The following is a 20,180-nucleotide window of genomic DNA, read 5'->3' on the forward strand; positions in this document are numbered from 1 at the left end:
GCGCCGCAGTAGAGTCCCGACTGAAGGTCGCGCGGTACAGTCACGTGACACCTCGTCACGACCGCGGGCTGACTGAACTACATCGGTGGTTGGAAAATGTGATTCGCATTAAATAAGATGCCCCATAAGCGGTTCCGCTATACGGCTACTGGAACATTTTTGGTCAATTTCGCGAATAAAACTGATGTTGACAAAGTATTAAGAGAGACGGGCGGGTATTCACAATGATCTACGTCATCAGGAAAATCGATCCATGCCACGATTAAAACAGAAACATAAAAATGGTTCGCGTAGTGAATCTGCCAGTGGAAATAGACAATAATCGTATTCGGGCGAAATTATCAGAATACGGAGCAGGATGAATGTTGGAAAAGGAACTAACATTATCGTGTAGAAACAGGAGTAAGACTGATTAAAATGGGAATCAATCAATATATTAAGTCTTAAATTCAAATTAATGGCCACTGCAAGTTTTATCAGCTACTAAAATCAGCCAAAACATATACAGTCAATGGGGTTTTTTGATCTACTTTTCCCCATGCGACTATGTATGTTTTGTCATTTCTTGTTGTCCTGTAACTATGGTATCCCTTGTATTTACTTAATTAGTGTCATCTGTCACGTACTGCAAGAAGAGACAATGGCCGTCTGGGATTGCAGCCAGTGTGTGCGTGTGTGTGAGTAAATGGTTCATTGTATGTTAATATTATTGAATTTAGTTGCTTACCCGCCATTTGTATTCTCCTTCCATGAATAAAATAATTTATAAAACCAAAACCAAAACAATGGCTACGCGAACGTCGGTGTACAATGTAGGGCCAAAGCAATCGTCACAAGAGCATGATTTAAACTGACCAATATTTTACGACACCCTAAGGGCGCTTGCACACGCACCGGTATTTTCCCGGTGCTAGCTCCGGCAACGGATCCGGCGCCCGGAGCTGTCCTTGCACACGCTCCGGTATTTTCCCGGTGCTAGCTCCGGCAACGGATCCGGCGCCCGGAGCTGTCCTTGCACACGCTCCGGTTTATTCCGGAGCCCTCTCCGGCAGCGGCTCGGGTGCCGGCAGTGATGTCCTTGCACACGCACCAGCAAGCCGGTAGTTTGGTTTCAGCATCCGCGGTAGAAAAATGTGCCCCGTTTGGAACAGGAGGTTGTACATATTGTACTTGCTACCTATTTTTATTTGCTGTTTTCTGTCCATGTCATGCAATTTAGGTTCCAAAAATGCGCACACTTCCAGCCATGCGTTCTGCTTCTCTATGCGATCTTTAAAACTATCGCTGGTTTTGTTCCACAAACACGGTCTGGTTTCTACCAATTCAATCAGCGCCACAGCGTTGTACCTGAACCCTGCCATCTCACAAGTCTTTGCTGCACTGTTAGTCCAGGAAAGATATGAAAAAAACATGGACAAATTGCAAGAAAATGTTTTTTTACATCAAAATTTGCAGAAAAATTCGTAGAATAACCTATCCAAAATCCACCGAAATCAACTTTCTTTTGGTACCTTTTTCCCGGGTTTTATTCCAGAAAAACGCGAAAAAAACACAATAACTCTAAAACGGTGCATCTGACGACAAAACCTGTAGAGACAAAAATTAAAGAACATTCACTTTTCCATAACATGTCCATAGTTCAAGAAAATCCGCTTATAAATTCTGCTTCGTTTTCCAGGATTAGTCCCGGAAAAAATATTAAAAATGAAATAAATCGAAAATTGTGCAATTTACAGCATAATGGTTTAGGAAAAAGATAAAGTAGACAATGTTTTTCATAATATATTAGAATTTCACACAGATCAACATTTAATTGTTTTTTTTTTGTTTTCCAGGAAATGTCCCGGAAAAATGTTATCAAAAGAAAAAAACTGAAAAAGTGCACCGCACTTAAAATAAATCGTGAATTAAATTAAGGGCAAAAAATTGCATTATATAATTGGCCTTTATCAAAATTATGGATTAGCAACTACTGTATTTGATGGATATGGGAAAAAACACAGTACTAAAGAGACAGTATATGAGAAGAACAAGAGGTAATGCATCACCTGTAGTGGAATTCACAGGAGAAATGCAACTATCACTCCATAAAGATATGTTTCTTTTGAACGAGCAAAATAAAGGACCATTTTTAAGGTTATTAGCAATGCATGTACGCGAAGCAGAATGTCCTGTTGTCGAAGCACCAGGTGATGCAGATATTTACATTGTCCAAGAAGCTCTAAAATGTGCAAAAGAAGAGTTGATACCAGTTATAGGAACAGACACAGTTTTACTTGTCCTTTTACTATACTACTTTGACCCACAACCACATAACTGTTTGTGTTTAAAAAGTGAACAAAGGCAGAAGAAAACATACCACATTAAGGAGCTAAAGCTGAAGCTCGATGATGAAATTTGTAATAATATTCTTATCTGCCATGCATTCATGGGATGTGAAACATCATCACACATCTATGGTATAGGAAAGGGGAAAATATTGGATCTGATCGAGAATGACAGTGCCTTCAGGCAACTTGCGAAAGTATTTTCAGTTAGTATTCCCAGTGTGTCAAAAGAAGACATTGTAAAATCGGGAGAGCAGCTGCTAGTACGCCTATACAATGGGTCGAGAAGTGACACACTCGACACTTTACGTTTCAAAGTGTTTAGTGAGATAGCAGCTACTAGTTCCAAATGTGTACAACCAGAACAGTTACCTCCAACTAGTGCTTTAGCTCGTTTCCATTTCTTAAGGGTTTTCTATCAGATACAAGAATGGAAGGGAATAAAGATGAATCCAGAAGAATGGGGATGGAGAAAATGTGGCCACCTTCTCTCGCCAATTTCGACAGACAAGCCAACAGCTCCGGAATGCCTTTTGAAGGTAATCAGGTGCACTTGCAAGGAATATGGTTGCGGTGCATCCAACTGCAGTTGTAGGAAACACTGCATCTCATGTTATTCGGCTTGTGGATACTGTCATGGATCAACCTGTAAAAACCGGCGTGAATTACCTCCCGAGGACTGGGTGTTCCTATATATCCATGCATGTATATTCAGTATTGTGTGTTGCAGAGTGCATCCCAATGTGTGTATATTTTTCTATTTCTTCTCGAAACAGGTCACTGGAAATCTTGTGTAAATTTAATTGTATGGTATGTTTTGTGAGAATGGAGGTGTCGAATTTTTCTTTCAAACGATAAGCAGTTGAAATGAGTCTGATTTTTTTTTCTGGAAAATAATTTTGGTAGATTTCAAAAACATTTTAACACATCTCTAACTGAAAAAGGATTATAATTTAAGTGACTTTAAAATATATTATGGAAAATAAATATTGTTCGGATCTGACATAATTTGACATGGGATACAATGCTTTCTGTTATTTAGCCTACTTTATTTATTTCCGTGGCCGATCACAAAATAAAATCTATTTACCAGATTTCAGTGAATTTAGGATCTAGTATAGGAAATCTTGTGTGCTTCTGTTTGTCCCACCGAAACTTTTTCAATACGATGTTCCGTTTTCGTTTTATTGAATTTTTAAAGATTTTCCGGGACGAGTCACAAAAAAAAAAACTATATATATATGAGCAGAGTTTGGTGAATTAAAATTATATTTAATACAAAAAACGTCTTTAATTTTAGTCACGTTTTTCTTGACGTACGATATGTTAACGTTTTGTCTTTATTTTTTCAGTAAATTTTCTGGAAAACCAAAAACCTATTTTGTGTTGATTTTTGTGAATTTGTAATATATTATGAAAATCGTTGTGTACTTTAACTTTGTCCTGAAACATTTTGCTGTATAATGCGCCATTTTAGATTTATTTCAATATTTTAGTTTTTTCGGGATGAATTCCAGAAAACAAATAGTAGTTATTAGTGGATTTTTGTACATTTTTGATATGTTATGGCAAATTTGGCTCTCTTTAATTTTAGTGTCTATATCTTTCTTTGTAGAACGCATCGTTTTCCAGTTATTAATTTATTCTGCATTTTTCCTGGACAAATCCCGGAAAAAAGTTACCAAAATAAAGTGGATTTCGGTGGATTTTGGATATGTTATTCTACGATTTTTTCTGCAAATTTTGATATAATAAACCCTTTTCTTGCAATTTGTCCATAAATCGACCCCTTTTTCTCATAAAATGCCTGGACTATGTGCCAGTGTTTTGTATTGTGCGAGCGACGACAGCCCACTCCCCTGCCCAGCTCCGCGCCGGGCAGGTAGTCCGGATTATCGAGGTCCTCTCCGGCTGCACTCCGGCATGCACCCTGCCGGCCCGGACTGCGTGTGCGGCACTCCACAAGGAACTGTTGTCCTGTGAGTCCTCCGGTGCCGGTGCCAACTCCGGCTCCGGTTGTGCCGGAGCGTGTGCAAGCGCCCTAACGGTCGCAGTATCACAGTGGATATATGCAATATGTAAAACTAGTATATGACTGTGCACCATCAGGTTCCCAATTAAAGCGTGAAAGAGACAAATCTTAAAAATACGAAGTTGTACTTTTTCTCCACAATAATGTACAACGTGTAATATTTGTCGGAGATTTTAATTTCACAATATACCCTCTTGATCACGAAAGGGGGAAGCAATCCAATTAAATTCCCTTTACTGGAAATAGTCAGGCGGCTAAAGCTAACTGATGTCAAAGATGTAGAGCACACCACAAAACCACGTTTCACGCGCACCACGACAAACGCAAAAAAAAAAAAAACACGTTTGGACAGATTTTATATTATCAATGGCGTGATAAACACGGACGTAACAAATGCCATCACTAGCCACCATATTGTAAAAAATAAATTCTCCGAGATTTAAAAAAAAATGTTTCAGAGGTCGGAAATACTGGAAACTCAACTCTCAACTTCTTTATGTCAATAAATTAAAGGAAACACGTCTGAATGTGTGGCGGTGTCGAACTCTACAAAAAAAAACCGGTCGCAGGTGTGACCACCTGGTGTAAAAAACTTGTCAAACCAAGTATACGCAGATTATTTTCAAAAATCTCCCTACAAATAGAAAAAAAAAAAAATTACGCAACATTGTATTTCTATGAGAAAATTTTAAATAACTGGCAAAATTCAGGTTACAACGATCAATATTAGCTAGAATATATGCTTCGAATAAAAATTGCATGTTAAAACTCTAAGTAGTTGAGATAGCCTATTTTCTACACGAAATGTCCATAGCATATGGACAAAAACATAATTTATGAATTAAGATAAAACTTAAACAACATCAAAACAATTATTATGTATTAAGTACTAAATTATGCGACATGTATATGTGGCAGAATGTACAGATCAACAACATTCGAAAGCAAAAGTTTTTGTAGAATACTACACAGAGTTATATACGCCAGAGCACATTCGACGAGATAGACTAACTGCAATTCTACAATACTGCACAGAGACCTTAGAACAAGAAGTTAAAGAAAATATGACAAACACCAGTAAAAAGAAATTTTAGCTATAGTAAAAAAATGTCCAACAGTAAAATCATCCGGACCAGATGCCATTTCGTATGAGTTTTATGTGCACTTCTGGGACGTTATTGGACCAAACATTTGTACCATGATACGAGAAATATTCCATAAGAAAACGATTAGACTCTCACAGCATAATGACTTCATTGTCTTAATACCGAAGGTTCGCACACCAGTGACAGTAGCGGATTATCGGACAGTAACGCTGTTGGATTTATATACAAGCACTAATGTTTTAAATCATGGAAAATATGATCGAATATTCAACAATTGCACTTAATTTGGTTTTATTATAATTACCAATATGCAAATTTAATACTGGAGAGCTTACAAGGTAAGTGTTTGCAAATAACTTTGTATAATTGCAAAAAAAAATTGTAGCGAAAATGCTGATTTCATATAAATGTATAAATTTACAAAACAATCAGTAAATTTACATGATTATTACAGGTATATTTACAAAACAAAAATGTCTGCGAGTTTTCAGTACTCGCAGGTCGTGTGTAACATCTAAAGTCGGTAACGAACAAACTCATGTGTTCTCATGTTGCAAATACACTTATAACTAGAGACCTGTAAAATTCGCGGATTCATTTCGCGATAGGATAGAGTCCAAATACTTTTGACATTATTTTGCTTCAGTGATTGGGCCACAGTTTGTCTGAAGGACTCTGGGCCAATGAAAAATCTTTAACAGAAGAATTAGCGAATCACGATCATTCCAGTCAACAGGTGTTACGAGTCGGTAACCAATCAGCAGATGTAATTTGCACGAGTGCATAGAGGATCATGGAGTCTATCCTTTAAGGATTTGAAATCGCGAATTTTTCCGGTCTCTACTTATAACACGTAACTCGGACCAGAATCTTGACGTAGAATTGTTTTAAATAATGCCCAGAGTGTCATATTTTACGCACATTGTGTTTTCAACTACATTTCCGGACGCGAATCACACGTGGTTCCTGCACCAACCGCTAGAATACGCTCCAAGAGCAGCTCCGACGACCATTGATCAGCGGACCGAAATTCCAAACTATATAATGAAACTGCTCCGATAAAAGATAGAAAGACTTGGGGAAAATACGAAACCCCCGGTTTTGGACCTGATTTTCGACACGTAATTTTCTTTAAAAAGCATCGACAGCTGGTTCCCGCCACCCGCCGCAGATGGCGTGTCGCGGCCGGCGGACGGGCCTAAACTTGTTGCAGCGGGCGGCGGCCCCTCCCCCGCGCAAGGATTGTGCGCGCGCGACAAATGCGCAGGATGTTTGGGCGCGCCGCGGCCGGGATAACAAACAGGGCGGGTCGCACGGCAGAGGTGGACCTCTTCAATAAACAAGCGGCGGAAGCGCGCGGAGGCGCGTGTTTACCGGCCGCAAGGGCGACGAGCGAGGCGCCCGGCGTCGCGACGTCCCCCCACCCCCTCAACCGCCCCTCTTCCCACGGACGAGCCGCGGAAATAATAATAATAACAAACGTTCGCTCAGGTTGGCAAATCAGGGGCCTACTTGTTTCCAGCCGTTCAAGGCGAAATATTTTTTTTAAAAATCCAAATCTACATAAACGTCTCGTTGCCAAACCATTCGTGATGCACAACACAGGATACATTCTGCACACCGTAAATTTTTTAAGGAAGATTTCAAATAAAGCCGTTACCATGGTGCGACTTTCGGAAAATGTTTTGAAGTTATTCGTTTCATGGTCCATAGACACCAAAACCATCGTGTATATCACAAATTTTGTGGACACGTTAACTGTTGCAATTTTTCACAAATCACTTACAAACTGATACATCAAATCTAATTTTAAAAATCTCGGTCAAGTTCCTTAATGGGCAATATCCGACCAAAAGGGATAGACATGGGGAAGATATTTTGAAAAAAAAAAAAAAAAAAACAGAAAAATGGCTATAACTCTCACAATATGGAAAATATCACATCCGTTAGAACGTATTATGACTCGTGGGATTGATATCAAAATCTTTCGTCTGAATACGTTTTTGATACGACCAACCATAACTGCAAAGAGTTAAAAAAGCAAGGGTTAGAGGACAAAAAAATTCATAACTCTCTTCATATAAATATCATTGAATTCATGCAAAATTTTGTAATCTTATAATTTTTATCTTTATTTTGGCCGAAACATTATTTTTGTTAAAGGAACCATTGCTGTAAATGAGTTTTAAAAAACTGGGTGGAAATTTAAAAAAAAATCTCAAAATCCGTACCATTAACACTATTAAATACATTTATTTTTATTATAAAACTTAATAATATTATCTACAACTAAGGCCTACGTTCGAAATTATTTTTATATGACCAACAATTACTGCAGAAGGTGGAAATAACAATGTTTAAAAATAAAAAAATTACCATTACTTTTTTTAATAGATTTATTATCATATCCGTTATAATTTATTGTGCCTATGAATCCTAAATTTCATCTAAAACTTTGTCTGAAAAATAAAAAATAAACGAATTACTACCATAAAAACATTGGTTGAAATGTAAAAAATTCAATACTTTCAAAGTATCAAATTCGTTTGCATTTATCTTAAACCATCTTAATATTATCTTAAACCTTGGCGCAAAGCAAATTTTTATTCGACCACGTTATTAGTGCAAGGGATGAAAAATAGTTTGAAGGTCAAATAATAATAATTTCTTTAGTTGGCAGATAAAATGAAATTCGTTCTAAGCTATTTAATGCTGCGTTGTAAACTACTTAATGAGTTACAAATATTCGTAATATTTTCACTGCATGGAATATGAGCAAATATTTAATCGATTATTTTGTAATATTACAGAACATTAATATATTATGTACATTAAGTTCTTGAAATGTTCCAGAAGTTTATAGAAATTTTAACAAAAACATTTCCGTAATAAACAAGAACTTCGAAATCGACCTACGCCTGTAGGGATTATTTTAAAAACGTAACAGAAATATTCATGTACAATTAATGATGTTAATAAATTTATACACTTACATGAAAACGACTGTATCACTACAAAATACTAGTGAAAAAAACTATCACTATAAAATTCGGATTCTTACCAGTGCATTTATACTTCGTGTCATCCCAGCACCTCCAATAGTAAAGTTATTTGTGAATAGTTCCCGGAATAGCTTTCCAGTATTAGCTGACCATAATAATAAGCCAGGTAAAACAAAACGAGATCAAATTGTTTAATATTCAATTGGTTTTCGGTTATTTTTTCTTGTAATTTTTTCACGGCTCTTTAACCAACAAATAAGAAATTTCAGAAAGCCTGTACATTTCGTACCTTCCATACGGAAACTCTACTACGAATGAGTTTTGATCAAAAGATTGACGGATTGATTGAAGCGCGCGTCAATTGATTGACTCAATCTTTTGATCAAAAGATTTACCGTCCAGGGCTTTCTTAAACATTGCTTCTTTTCTAAGTTTTTCTCTCTTTCCCTTATTGGCATTTTGTGTTTGGCCTCTCCCACCCGAGGGTCATTATGATGTATCTCATTTTTTCTAGTACCTATATTTTAAGCCACAGCCTTAGTTATGATATCAACCAGCTACATTATAGATTCGTTTCCCACGTATAAAATATAGTTTAAATTTGGAGGCAATCGACCTGCAAAATAATTTGTGGTGATGGAATAAGAGTTTCGTTGTCACTGCAAAATTACACTAGCCGCGACGAAAAAATTGCGACGACTTCGAAAAGTTCATTTGGTTTTCTTGTGCGGAAGAAATGCATTCTTGATCAGTAATTTGTTAGTATATGTAGGTACTGCTTCTTTTCAACTGCTGAACGACAATCAAAACAGAAAAAAAAACTGGACAATGAAAATTCATTCGTTTCACACGTCAAGGTTGCACTTGATTTTGTCGCGCGAGTACGCGGGGTGGTTTTTCCTTCTGTCGTGAACTGTACTCTCCTTATCACCCCCTCGATGCCTCTCCCCCCCCCCCATCCTCTTCAAAAACCGCGCAGCTCCAGAGTCCTGGGCCGCGCGTTTAATCCCAGGGAATTCTTCCATACAATTATATTATTTGTTTTCGCGGGAGACGGCCCCCTAGATGCCCACGGCGGGTAATCCACCTCCGGCCGCGGGAGAGGTTAATTGCCGGCGACGAAGGACTCCGCAGGCTAATTGCCCTGACGTCCTGATGCCCGCGCCTCTCTCTCTCTCTCTCTCTCTCCCGGGCCGGTCACGTGGAAAAGGAACAGCCCTACCGTACAGTCCAATTAAAAAGTTTCTCTCTCCCCCCCCCCCCCCCCCCCCACTCGAGGGACCACGCTCCTCCGAGGCCGCTGGAACAATGACAGCTGGGCCTCAAGGTTGCCTCAGCGCGGAGACGTCTCTAATGAGGTCTTCCGAGGAGCCCAGACGCCCGCAGCGCGCGCCCGGACATTGCAGGGGGTCGTTACCACAACGCCGAACGTACAACAACGTCGAATACCATAACGCCGAATGCCAAATTGACCACAACGCCGACAGCTAGAAAACTGCTGTGTACTACAACGCCGAAATACAGAAACGCCGAAAAAAGTTGGTGTGGGGAAGGGGGGGGGGGGCACAGGAGCAAAATCAAAAGAAAAAAAAACTGAATGAATTTGTGTGCTAACCTTACCTAACCTAACCTTTGTGGCAGTCCTGCAGTGACATTTTTCGGGGTTAATGTATTTCGGCGTTGTGGTAATTCGGCGTTGTGGTACACAGCAGTTTTATAGCTGTCGGCGTTGTGGTCAATTTGCCATTTCGGCGTTATGGTTTTCTGTGTTATTGTACGTTCGGCGTTGTGGTAATTCGGCGTTGTGGTACACAGCAGTTTTCTAGCTGTCGGCGTTGTGGTCAATTTGGCATTTCGGCGCTATGGTTTTCGGCGTTGTGGTAATTCGGCGTTGTGGTGCGTCCCCCATTGCAGGCATCGTGCTTGCGTTCCAGTTACAAGGTTTCCCTGATATCACTCCAGGAAACTGTTAGTAAGCTTCCTCGCCATAGCTCACGGAGCGATTCCTCCTGACACCGCGTGTCGAAATATGCATGACATCGCAGTTAGAGTCCGCGCCGTAGATTTTTACGTGAAAACGTCGGGATAAAATCACAAGTTTTTTTATTTCGTATTAATATGTAATTTAACCGTCGATCCCTTCAACACAATGGTTACACAGAGCACTGTATAACTTTGGGTCCTAGTACATAGTTCTCCTCAAGCTCTTCCCGATGACGCCCGAATCGATGTCCTAGCTGAACGCGTTCACACGCCACACCAATTTAAAGCTAACTCGCAACAACCACGCGCATGCACCCACACTGGCACAGTGATGTCACAGGCAAAACAAAACACGCGAAAAGCACGTACAGACACGATATATCGGTTGTGGACTCAACCAATGTTGATTCATTATTAGTAGGGACTGGAAAAATTCGCGGTTTCGATGACCTTCAGGATAGACTACACAGTCCTCAGTATACTCAGGAAAATAACGCCTGTTCATTGGCTGCTGACTTGTGAGTCGTCTCAACTAGTTTGCTTGTGATACGATACTTCTTTGGTTGAGCATTTCCCATTGGCCCAGAGTCGTCCAGGTGAACAGTGAACCAATAATAAAAGCAGCTTTGAGGTATATGTATTTTAATTTTAGCGTATCGCGAAATGAATCCGCGAATTTTTCCGGTCTCTAATTATTAGTCTCGTCGGTGTTAGCGCTTGGATTCTGATGTATTTTGTCACACGAGAAAGTCCGACCGACCATCACTGTGACGAGCGAACAGACGTTTTCACGTCAAAAAAAATTATTTGTTCGTTGGTGACTGCTACTACTGAGGCACGCTTTTGAGACAAAGCTCGTTGGTTTAGTTCTAAACCCTGGCACAGGAGCACCGGGTCGAATGTGTTCATAGATATAGGCTACATCACAGTTTTACATGTAATGTTAAAAAAAATTGTTTCGACAACTTATTCTCAACAAAAAAAATTGGTTGTCTGTAAAGTCGGTTTACGGACGATAGTTTAACGTGACAATGTCATAACAAAACATTTATGAAATGATTGCTTACTTTTATGAATAAAATCGAATCATTTTTATTTTAATAATAAAAGAATAAATACTTGAAATTATACTAGTAATCAGATTTTTTAAAATGCAAGAATAATTAACCTTTATTGCCGAAATTGTTGTTGTAATAAGCAATGAAAACGACATTAACTTTTCACTTCACTTTATAAACAGTTGAGTGGAAGAGAGATAGATGCGGCGCAAGCGTACAATGAGCGTAACAGGACACAGCGTAACGGAACAATGTGCGTAACGGGACACTTTTTCGTGAGTGCAGCCGGCGTTCATCGATTTATTAGACGTTGTCACGTCAAAAAATAATAATTTGGGAAACATACAAAATATCTTTATTGTAACGAGACGACTAACACACAAAATAAGTAATGCACGTCATACCATATGAATAATGTTTATTTAGTAAAGATCTCGAAGAATTTTTGCGTTATCATTTTGAAAACACGAAATCGTGCACGAAAAATCAGTAAAAAGTATAATGACTGCAATTATATACTAATGCCTTAATTTTGGTAACTTAAAGATTTATTTACAGGAATGGAAAATATCTAATAACATCATTATATAAATCACTATTTTAAAATCTGTATGCTCACTGCACTCGTACAATTAAAATAAAAATATTTTTAGCCACACATCTATACAAAAAAAAAAACATTATAAAAATGTTGCTAGTATTTGATCTTACTCCTTGAAGTAGAACACTTTATTCACTGGTAAAACCATTATACTTCTCATTACTTAATCAAATTTACATCATTTAAAAAGGAAATGTTTTACTGTAAACTATGCGTTTTTAAACGCAATTTTGGTAGCTTTTTTTTTTAAACTTATACTACGTTTCAATGCGGAATATTATCTCGTAGCTTTATCCTGATTCAACATTTAGAACAAATGAAACAGTACAATTTTTATTTTATTTTAAATATTTTGTTATGGTACACCCTTCCTTTTTAACAGAACAGCCAATTGTATAAAAATCCATTACACACACACACACACACACATATATATATATATATATATGAATAAAATACTAGTTTAACTTTACAAATATAATTACGATTTCGATCGGCATATTTATATACATATATACACATACCCACATACACAATTATAATAAACCTTATTTTCGTATTCATGCATATCCATGACACCAAAGAAATGAAAATTTGAGTATGTTACACAAAATATGACTTTTTAAATTTAAACTAATACATTTAGACATAAAACATCCAGATTGCATCAACTCACGCTGGACACATCGATAACAACAGTTATTAAGTTCATCTATCGGGTTTTCGATCAATTTATAACTTTAGTAATGCCTATAAAAGAATTCCAAGTTTTAATAGTCCCGCAGCTAACTAACTCACCAATAGAGCTTGAGTTCTTAGTCAAAGAAACCATTGGTTGAGCGAAAGTACTAGAATTATTCTTAGTGTCAGTTCTCCTGAAATATGCCCATTAATAAATCAAGATTTCCAGCAATTAATAACGAAATGTCTGTTGTTCGTTAATATCATTGAGTTAAATCAGTAATTTATAAAAGAAAATTATCCCTTAACTTTTCATAAGTAGTTTACTACGCTTAGTAATTAGAATTACATGCAGAAACTTACTGCAATAACACTTTCTTGATATTATCTAAGGAAAAAAATTTGTTCAAAACGAAAGTCATTTAAAGAAGAAAAAAAACATTTTCTCTATACGAATACAAAAAATTCTTTTTCATCAATGTTTGACAGCATTCGGATTTTTTTATACATCTACTCAATTACTCACTATATGGTTGAATGTATTATTAACAATGTTTGTTTCGAAAGCATAGAGTGTGGACTGACATAGCCTAAGTATTATAAAGGTGAATAACATTGAATGCCTTTCCCGTAGGTATAGAGTAGGTATCCTAACCGTGTAAAAACGTACAAGTATTTCAGCCGCGAATACGCTAAACCAAAATATCAATATAAATAAAATGACGATACACACAAAAAACAATGGAAAATAACATGTAACGTAGTAGCGGAACAATTCAAATAATTTTTATGATGGATAGTTGTAGAAGGGTATGATAAAAAGAAACAATTTTATTGAAGCAAGATTTTATAGGAAAATGGTATTTTAAGAAAATAATTTCGTAGTTTTAAACTGCTTTGTTATATTTTAAGCAATGTTTACTGTCCCCGCGTTATGCCGGAGAAGACTTGTGGAGCTAACCTTTTTGTAAGTTCACGCCCGATATGGGTCCTCTGGGCTCGACGATTCAGACACTCGTCCTCTGGGTTGGACGTCAGATGCGCCGGCTTCCAGGCCACAATATTCGATCAGTCAATCAAAATACTTTATGTATTCGACGGCATCAGTCACGGCCGTGGATCCCAGGAGCCCCTCGCTGCTAATGCCTCGCAGCCCCTGCCCTGGCGCCAGGGAAGTGCAGGAGCGGGCGGATGGTAGTTGCTGGGTCGAGGCGGCGCCAGAGGGAACACGGGTCTGGCATTAGACGTCTACCGGGCGGCGAGGCCCTGGGACGTGGGTTCGAATACTGATGTTCCTGGCGGCCTCTCGTCGGGGCCGGAGGTCAGCTGAGGCGCCGCGACGCCTGCGCTTGGAGACGGGAAGCCTAAGATGTACATCAAGTTCTGTCCCTGCCCGAACACGCCCGAATATTATTTACCTTCGGCCAACCTCGGGTTCATTTATATATATGTATTTATATTTCTCTGTTTATTTTAATGTAGCTATACTAACCTAATTAACCGTAACCTGACCGATCACTTTTAATATTAGAATTCATTTTTCCTGCGCAAAAATAAAACAAATCCCGAGGTTGGCCGAAGGTGAATATTCGGGCAGGGACAGAGCTTGATGTACATCTTAGGTTTCCCCTCGGAGACGTGCGAGCGTCGTTCCAGCCGCGCAGTCCTGCCAACATGGACCTGCTCGTTCCTCCGCCAGTCCGGCGCCAGCAGCGAGTCCCCACGGTCTCAACTGCTAACTGTTTACTAGAGTCGCGGATTCGTCTGGCCTCGGGGTAGAATTCAAAGCATTAGTTGGAATCAACCCCCAATTTGCTTTCATATCCCTTGATTTCTTAGCGAGAACATTTTTATCGTTGTTAATTGACACTACCTGATTCGATTACTTCTCTCCCAGCTGGTAATCGTTGGCTCACGGTCATATGTAGATTGGCGTGACCAAATAACTGCGGTACAATCACGAACGCAGTGCGAGAGTGTGTTAAAGGTTTGCATTCTGACCTGCGACTTATGGAATGCGCGAAATTTCCGTATGTCTGAAGGTTTGCATTCTAACTTGCGACTAATGGCCAGTTGCACCAAACTGCTCTTCGATGTGCGATGCAATGATCTTAGTCCAAGAATGAATTATGGCTCATTCACTAACCGTTGCGCCAGCACATATTGTGACTACAAGTGAACATTTCTAATCTGCAACAGGTAGCAGCAGTATCAAAGAAATGCTAGGTACATTTGTATTGGTACGCTGGGACGACACGAGTCACTACAATCGATTATGACTCGGCGAACAAATGGTTGGTGCGATTACCACAAGACATGTAGTCACTGCCTTATCCTGTGAACTTTAATAACAACTGAAGATACATACTGGTACTTAAAGGATAATACAAAACGAAACAGTCGGAAATATGATTAGTAATTGACTTTTTAAAAACGCGTTTATTTAATATGGAGAGTAATCATGAAGAAATAGCACATATAAACATTAAACTAAAATAACAAGCATTTAAAACATAGGTATTTTGCGTGAGAAGAGGTTGTACCACTTGAATAAGTGAGATTTTAGATGTGTGCATTATATATGATCTGCAATTTTTTTATTATCTCTCATATTCACGTCTGATTAAATTTACACTAATAAAGTCCGTAACAATGCCGGAAATATCTGCTGGCGCAGTGTTGATCCGAGATCACAGCTATGAGCCGACCCAAAAGTCCGTTCACATCGAATGATCTTCGCTCAGCGCTCACAACACAATGGTGCAACAGCAAATTTGGTTGAACGATGAATAAACCAGCTAATGACTTGAGATCACGCCTGAACTCTCATGATGCAGCTGGCCATTTCCGAAAAAAAAGTACACCTTAAAGAAATTTACAGATAACTAAGCTTCAGTTAAGGCGGGCAAACAAATTGCAATGACGAAGAACGCTTGAGCCGACATTTAGTTGCTACTGGAAGAACTCACGTCAAGGATTGAGGATTTGTTTTGGCCGGGAACCACACTGAAAGAGAACGATAATGACTGGTTCCACAACTTGGCGGTAAATAAGTATGCAGAAGGCATAGAAAAGCTGCTGATATGCGATGTATTTTTTTAATTTTTATGTCGAGTACGTACAAAAATAGCTAAGGTATCATATATGTTGCAAATAAGTTTTGTGTCATTTATTTTCAATTTTAAAAAAAATCTAGAGAAACCAACATTATTTACTTTTATAATGACTCACGTATGTACATAGTTTTACTTGTAATTTTACCAAAACATTATTTCGACAACTAGTTCATAAAATAAAATAAAGTAATTTTCAAAACATACGAAAACGTTTTACTGTGACAACAGGACGAACATAGCTACTCCAAGACAAGTAGCTACTGCACGTTATGCATCAAGACATGGTCTCTGATTTCATTTCCTTTATTGTCATTACTATAATTTAAGGAATATTTCAGTATAATTTAACACGATACCTCCCTAGCTATTGTTCTGTCACCAATATTATCAACATATATTAACTAAATGCCATATAATGCGATTTTAAAAGTCCCGAAAGTGTTTGTAATTATTATTAATTGCGTGACTTTTTACATATTTACATTAATTATAATACTCTTATTCTCATTGTTCACAAGCGGAAGTGAGATACAGTGGTTCATAAACAACCTTTAAAACTGGGCTAGATTATTTACGTAGCCACATACTTGGTTCAGCTCGCCCATCGACCGGAGCGAAAACGAAGAACACCTTACCTGAAAACAAACAAAAAATTACAAATTAACAAAACAAAACAAAGAAGTCACAGTGAATATTGGACAAGTATGAGTAATAACCTAATCAGAGCGTAACGAAAGTATAACGCTCACGGGGTACCTATGTTCGGTCGTGGAGCGTGGAATGCATGTTTATTTTATAGCGAACGTGTAAACTTGTGCGCTTGCGTACCTACTTTCGTATACTTTCACACATTCTTGCAGTGGCTATTTCTGTGAAGTTTCACTTGCAACGCGCGTGGCGGCCACGTTCGTGTGTTTTATTTATTCATTTATTGTTTAACTTCAGAGCCAGACACGATCGCACAGACGCACAGCAGCGACGCGGAACGAAGTGAAAGGAGCAAGCATCGACGGGAGAGAAGAAGGCAGGAGATATTTACGTGCCGTATCCCCGGGCGGGACAACGAGTCGTAATGCGCGGGCCCGCAAACATCATTACTTAATTACTTTCTGGCCAGGCATCCAGCGGGCGAAACCGGGCCCAATAAATTCAACCCACAAACGTCCTTTTCTTTCCATTTTTTTTTAAAAAATATTTTTAATATAAAATTTCCCCGGATCCGAGCTCCGCTTCGAAGCGCGTCCATTCTTTCGAAAACATGGTCACGTCCCTAGCGAGCGCACACACACAGGACTTGGTCGACCGCTTTTAAGCTCGTTCCGCGGGGAATAATACTTCTCTTTTCCTTTTTTTTTAATTTCTAACCCCCCTTCCCCTTCCCCTTCCCTTCCTCCCTGGGCACGGACCCCTTTCTATTATTATTTCAGAAGGAATCAGGAGGGCCAGCCTCCCCCGGCCGTGGTAATTGAAGCAAAATGCATTTGGCTGTCGCGGCGCGCGGTGATTTAGCGTGCCGTGGATACATTAGTTGTAATGTAATAACCGGGAGAAGTCCGGCCTGCGACGTCACGAGATGTGGGCCAGTGGGCATGGCGCGGCGCGGCGACCCCGCGGGGCAAGAGTGGCCCAAGTCCGCCCGCCCGAGCGGACCGGCGCGCGGAACATTAAGCACGAGATGCAATTACACGAAACGACCCACGTAAAATATTACAGACACGAGTATATTTTCTGAACGACATATAAAAGTCAACCTACTTACCGTAACGTGCTGCAGTAAGTCATTGATATAACACATTATGAATTCGCTTGAATGATATAATGGAATATTATACAACACAGCTACAATGTATGCGGTCTTAATTACTGTGTTGTAGGTCTCCACTGTATTCAAGAATAATTGAAAAATGAAATAAGTTGTCTCTATCCAGCCTTAAGATAGTATGCCTGGCAAATTACTTTGCGTTCTACTGAGAGAGTTTCATCAAAAATTAGCAGTATAGGTATTGAAGTCAATAACAAAATCACGTGATTCAAGGAGAGAGGAAAGGCATTAAAAGAATTACATTTTGTTATTCAACAATAGACATAGACACACACAAAAAAAATGCATAGCATATACGCACAGAACACAAGGTGACAAGGTATATGTAACTCAATAACATAAAAATAAATAAATCTCGCTTGAAAATTTAAATGATAGAAAATCATGATATTCAACACCTAGAAACCTGTAGCAACTCGCACGCCTGATGTGTACTAGCGGTATACAAGATTCGGGAAAGTTAAAATGACTTTTGATATAGTCAGAAATTTGACAATAATGTTTGCTCCAAACAGAAACTGCGCAAAGTGAGTACGTCCCTTGCTGTCAGTAAAATAACGTTCTATTTTTAAAAATGATAAAAATTTAAATAATCTTTAATTCTTATGTTCAGAACATAGATTAAAAACTAGAAATTTTGTATTTAAATAGTTTTTACCGCGGGTGTGTAGTTAAATTCGAACTAAGGCTTTGGCATTTATCATATGACACTATCGGAATATTGGCTACTAGGGCAATTGCGGAATACTTCAAGATACTGGATTTACAATCTTCACAGAACCCATGAATCTGACGCTATTCAACACCAGCCTAGCTAAATTTACTTAGAAACATTCCAACCCACTATTCAAGAACGAATAGGGACTCGATGACCTGATTAATTACAACAATTAAATGAATTCTAAGGCAGCAAAAATCCCGTTTGCTTGACCCTATGGCGACAAATCTTCCCAGCTTACCTGTCGACGAATCAGTTCAAAGATAGCGCCGTTATGATGACGTCATGCCCAGTCACAATCGAAGAGACCCCACAAACCAAAACGTAAACAAAATACAGAAGAAAAAAGCAAGACAATCTGCTGCATTTTAAAAATAAACAATTTCAAAAATGCTTCAAATTATATAAAATAACAAAGGTTCAAATATAATGTTAATGGGCCTTTTCATTCAAAGACATGACGTAACTAGAGCAGTTATTGGCTGACGGGAATAAATTGACCTACTGTACTTTATTTTCCAATGTCAAAACAAAAACTCGGTTAAATTTGCAGCAAAGAAAGGCAATAAAATGTCACAAGAATAAATCATATTAATATTAACGAAGGTTTTTTTTTTAAAATTCAGTATTCACGCATGTACGCGTACAATACGTATAAATTATATTAAAAAAAATCTCCAACCATAAAGTTTAGAATGAAACATAATGTAGAGAAAACCAACCCTGAACTACTACCGCATTTTTATCAAATGTTCGGGGAAATGTTAATTTCTTTCATTGTAAAATATTTTTCAGGTATTTTTGATCATCAAAATGGTTGAAAACGCCACGAAGAAAACAACAAATTAATTTAGAAGGAGGTCAGTTGGTGACATTCCAACAGGCATTAAAATAGAAACGGCAAATTTCCACAGATTAACAAAAAAACATTTAATGATTTGACATTACAAACTTAGTTCGGATAAATAGTGTAAAGGTAAAAAAATATACCAAGAAAATTCTCACAAACGTATGCATACAAGGCAAAGCCGACATGAAGTCTGAGGTAGTGGTTCATAGTGACCAATTATTTTAAGACCAAATATCATTTAAAAAACAGGAATCGATGAACTAAATACTAAAATATATACAAATCATTTTTAACAAAATAAATTCCAAAAACTTTTAACGCAACTCTTGACACACACAAATAAATATTATACGAATAAAAATATTAAAAATATGTTTAGAATGTCTCATAAACTTTGGTTGCCTTATCAATAAAGCTATTCAAAAACATGACCAAATTATAAAAATTAGAATTAATTCGTTAATTGACTAACCAATACCTATTAATATTTCATAATGATGAAATTTTGGATCACTATTAGGCTAGTATTCGCGATGTAATTACAAAAAATTTAAATAATATTTTACAGTTAACACACATTGCGAGCAAAGGGGGCGAAAAAAAATAATGGAGAGAAATCATCATGGTCATTTATTTCTGGAGGGCTAAATTCATAAGTTAGTATACTAATATCACCACGAACATGGAAAAAATAAAAATTTGGTCTCATTAGACGTCAAACTTGACGTACGTTTTTTTGAACGAATATTATTCTAACTCGACCTTGAATACCAGGCTCATTTAGACAAAATTAAACAAAATGTACTGTTTGCATTAAGGATTCTGTCCCGTTATTTATTCAGTTCAATTTCGTATTTCTGGCAGCTGCCATACGTAATGTTATA

General features: G+C 38.0%; 1 protein-coding gene across 2 annotated transcripts in view; it reads right to left on the minus strand.

The window, feature by feature from the left end:
• The window catches only part of LOC134535535 (zinc finger protein 1), a 1,265,084-nt gene that overhangs the window by 599,675 nt on the left and 645,229 nt on the right, over window positions 1-20,180 (minus strand). For both annotated transcript variants that reach the window (XM_063374681.1, XM_063374682.1), the window contains exon 5: window positions 16,494-16,541. In XM_063374681.1, the coding sequence (XP_063230751.1) occupies window positions 16,494-16,541 (48 nt within the window). The remainder of the gene's footprint in view (window positions 1-16,493; window positions 16,542-20,180) is intronic.

Source organism: Bacillus rossius, chromosome 8 (assembly GCF_032445375.1).
Source record: "Bacillus rossius redtenbacheri isolate Brsri chromosome 8, Brsri_v3, whole genome shotgun sequence".
NCBI classification, from domain to species: Eukaryota; Metazoa; Arthropoda; class Insecta; order Phasmatodea; family Bacillidae; genus Bacillus; species Bacillus rossius.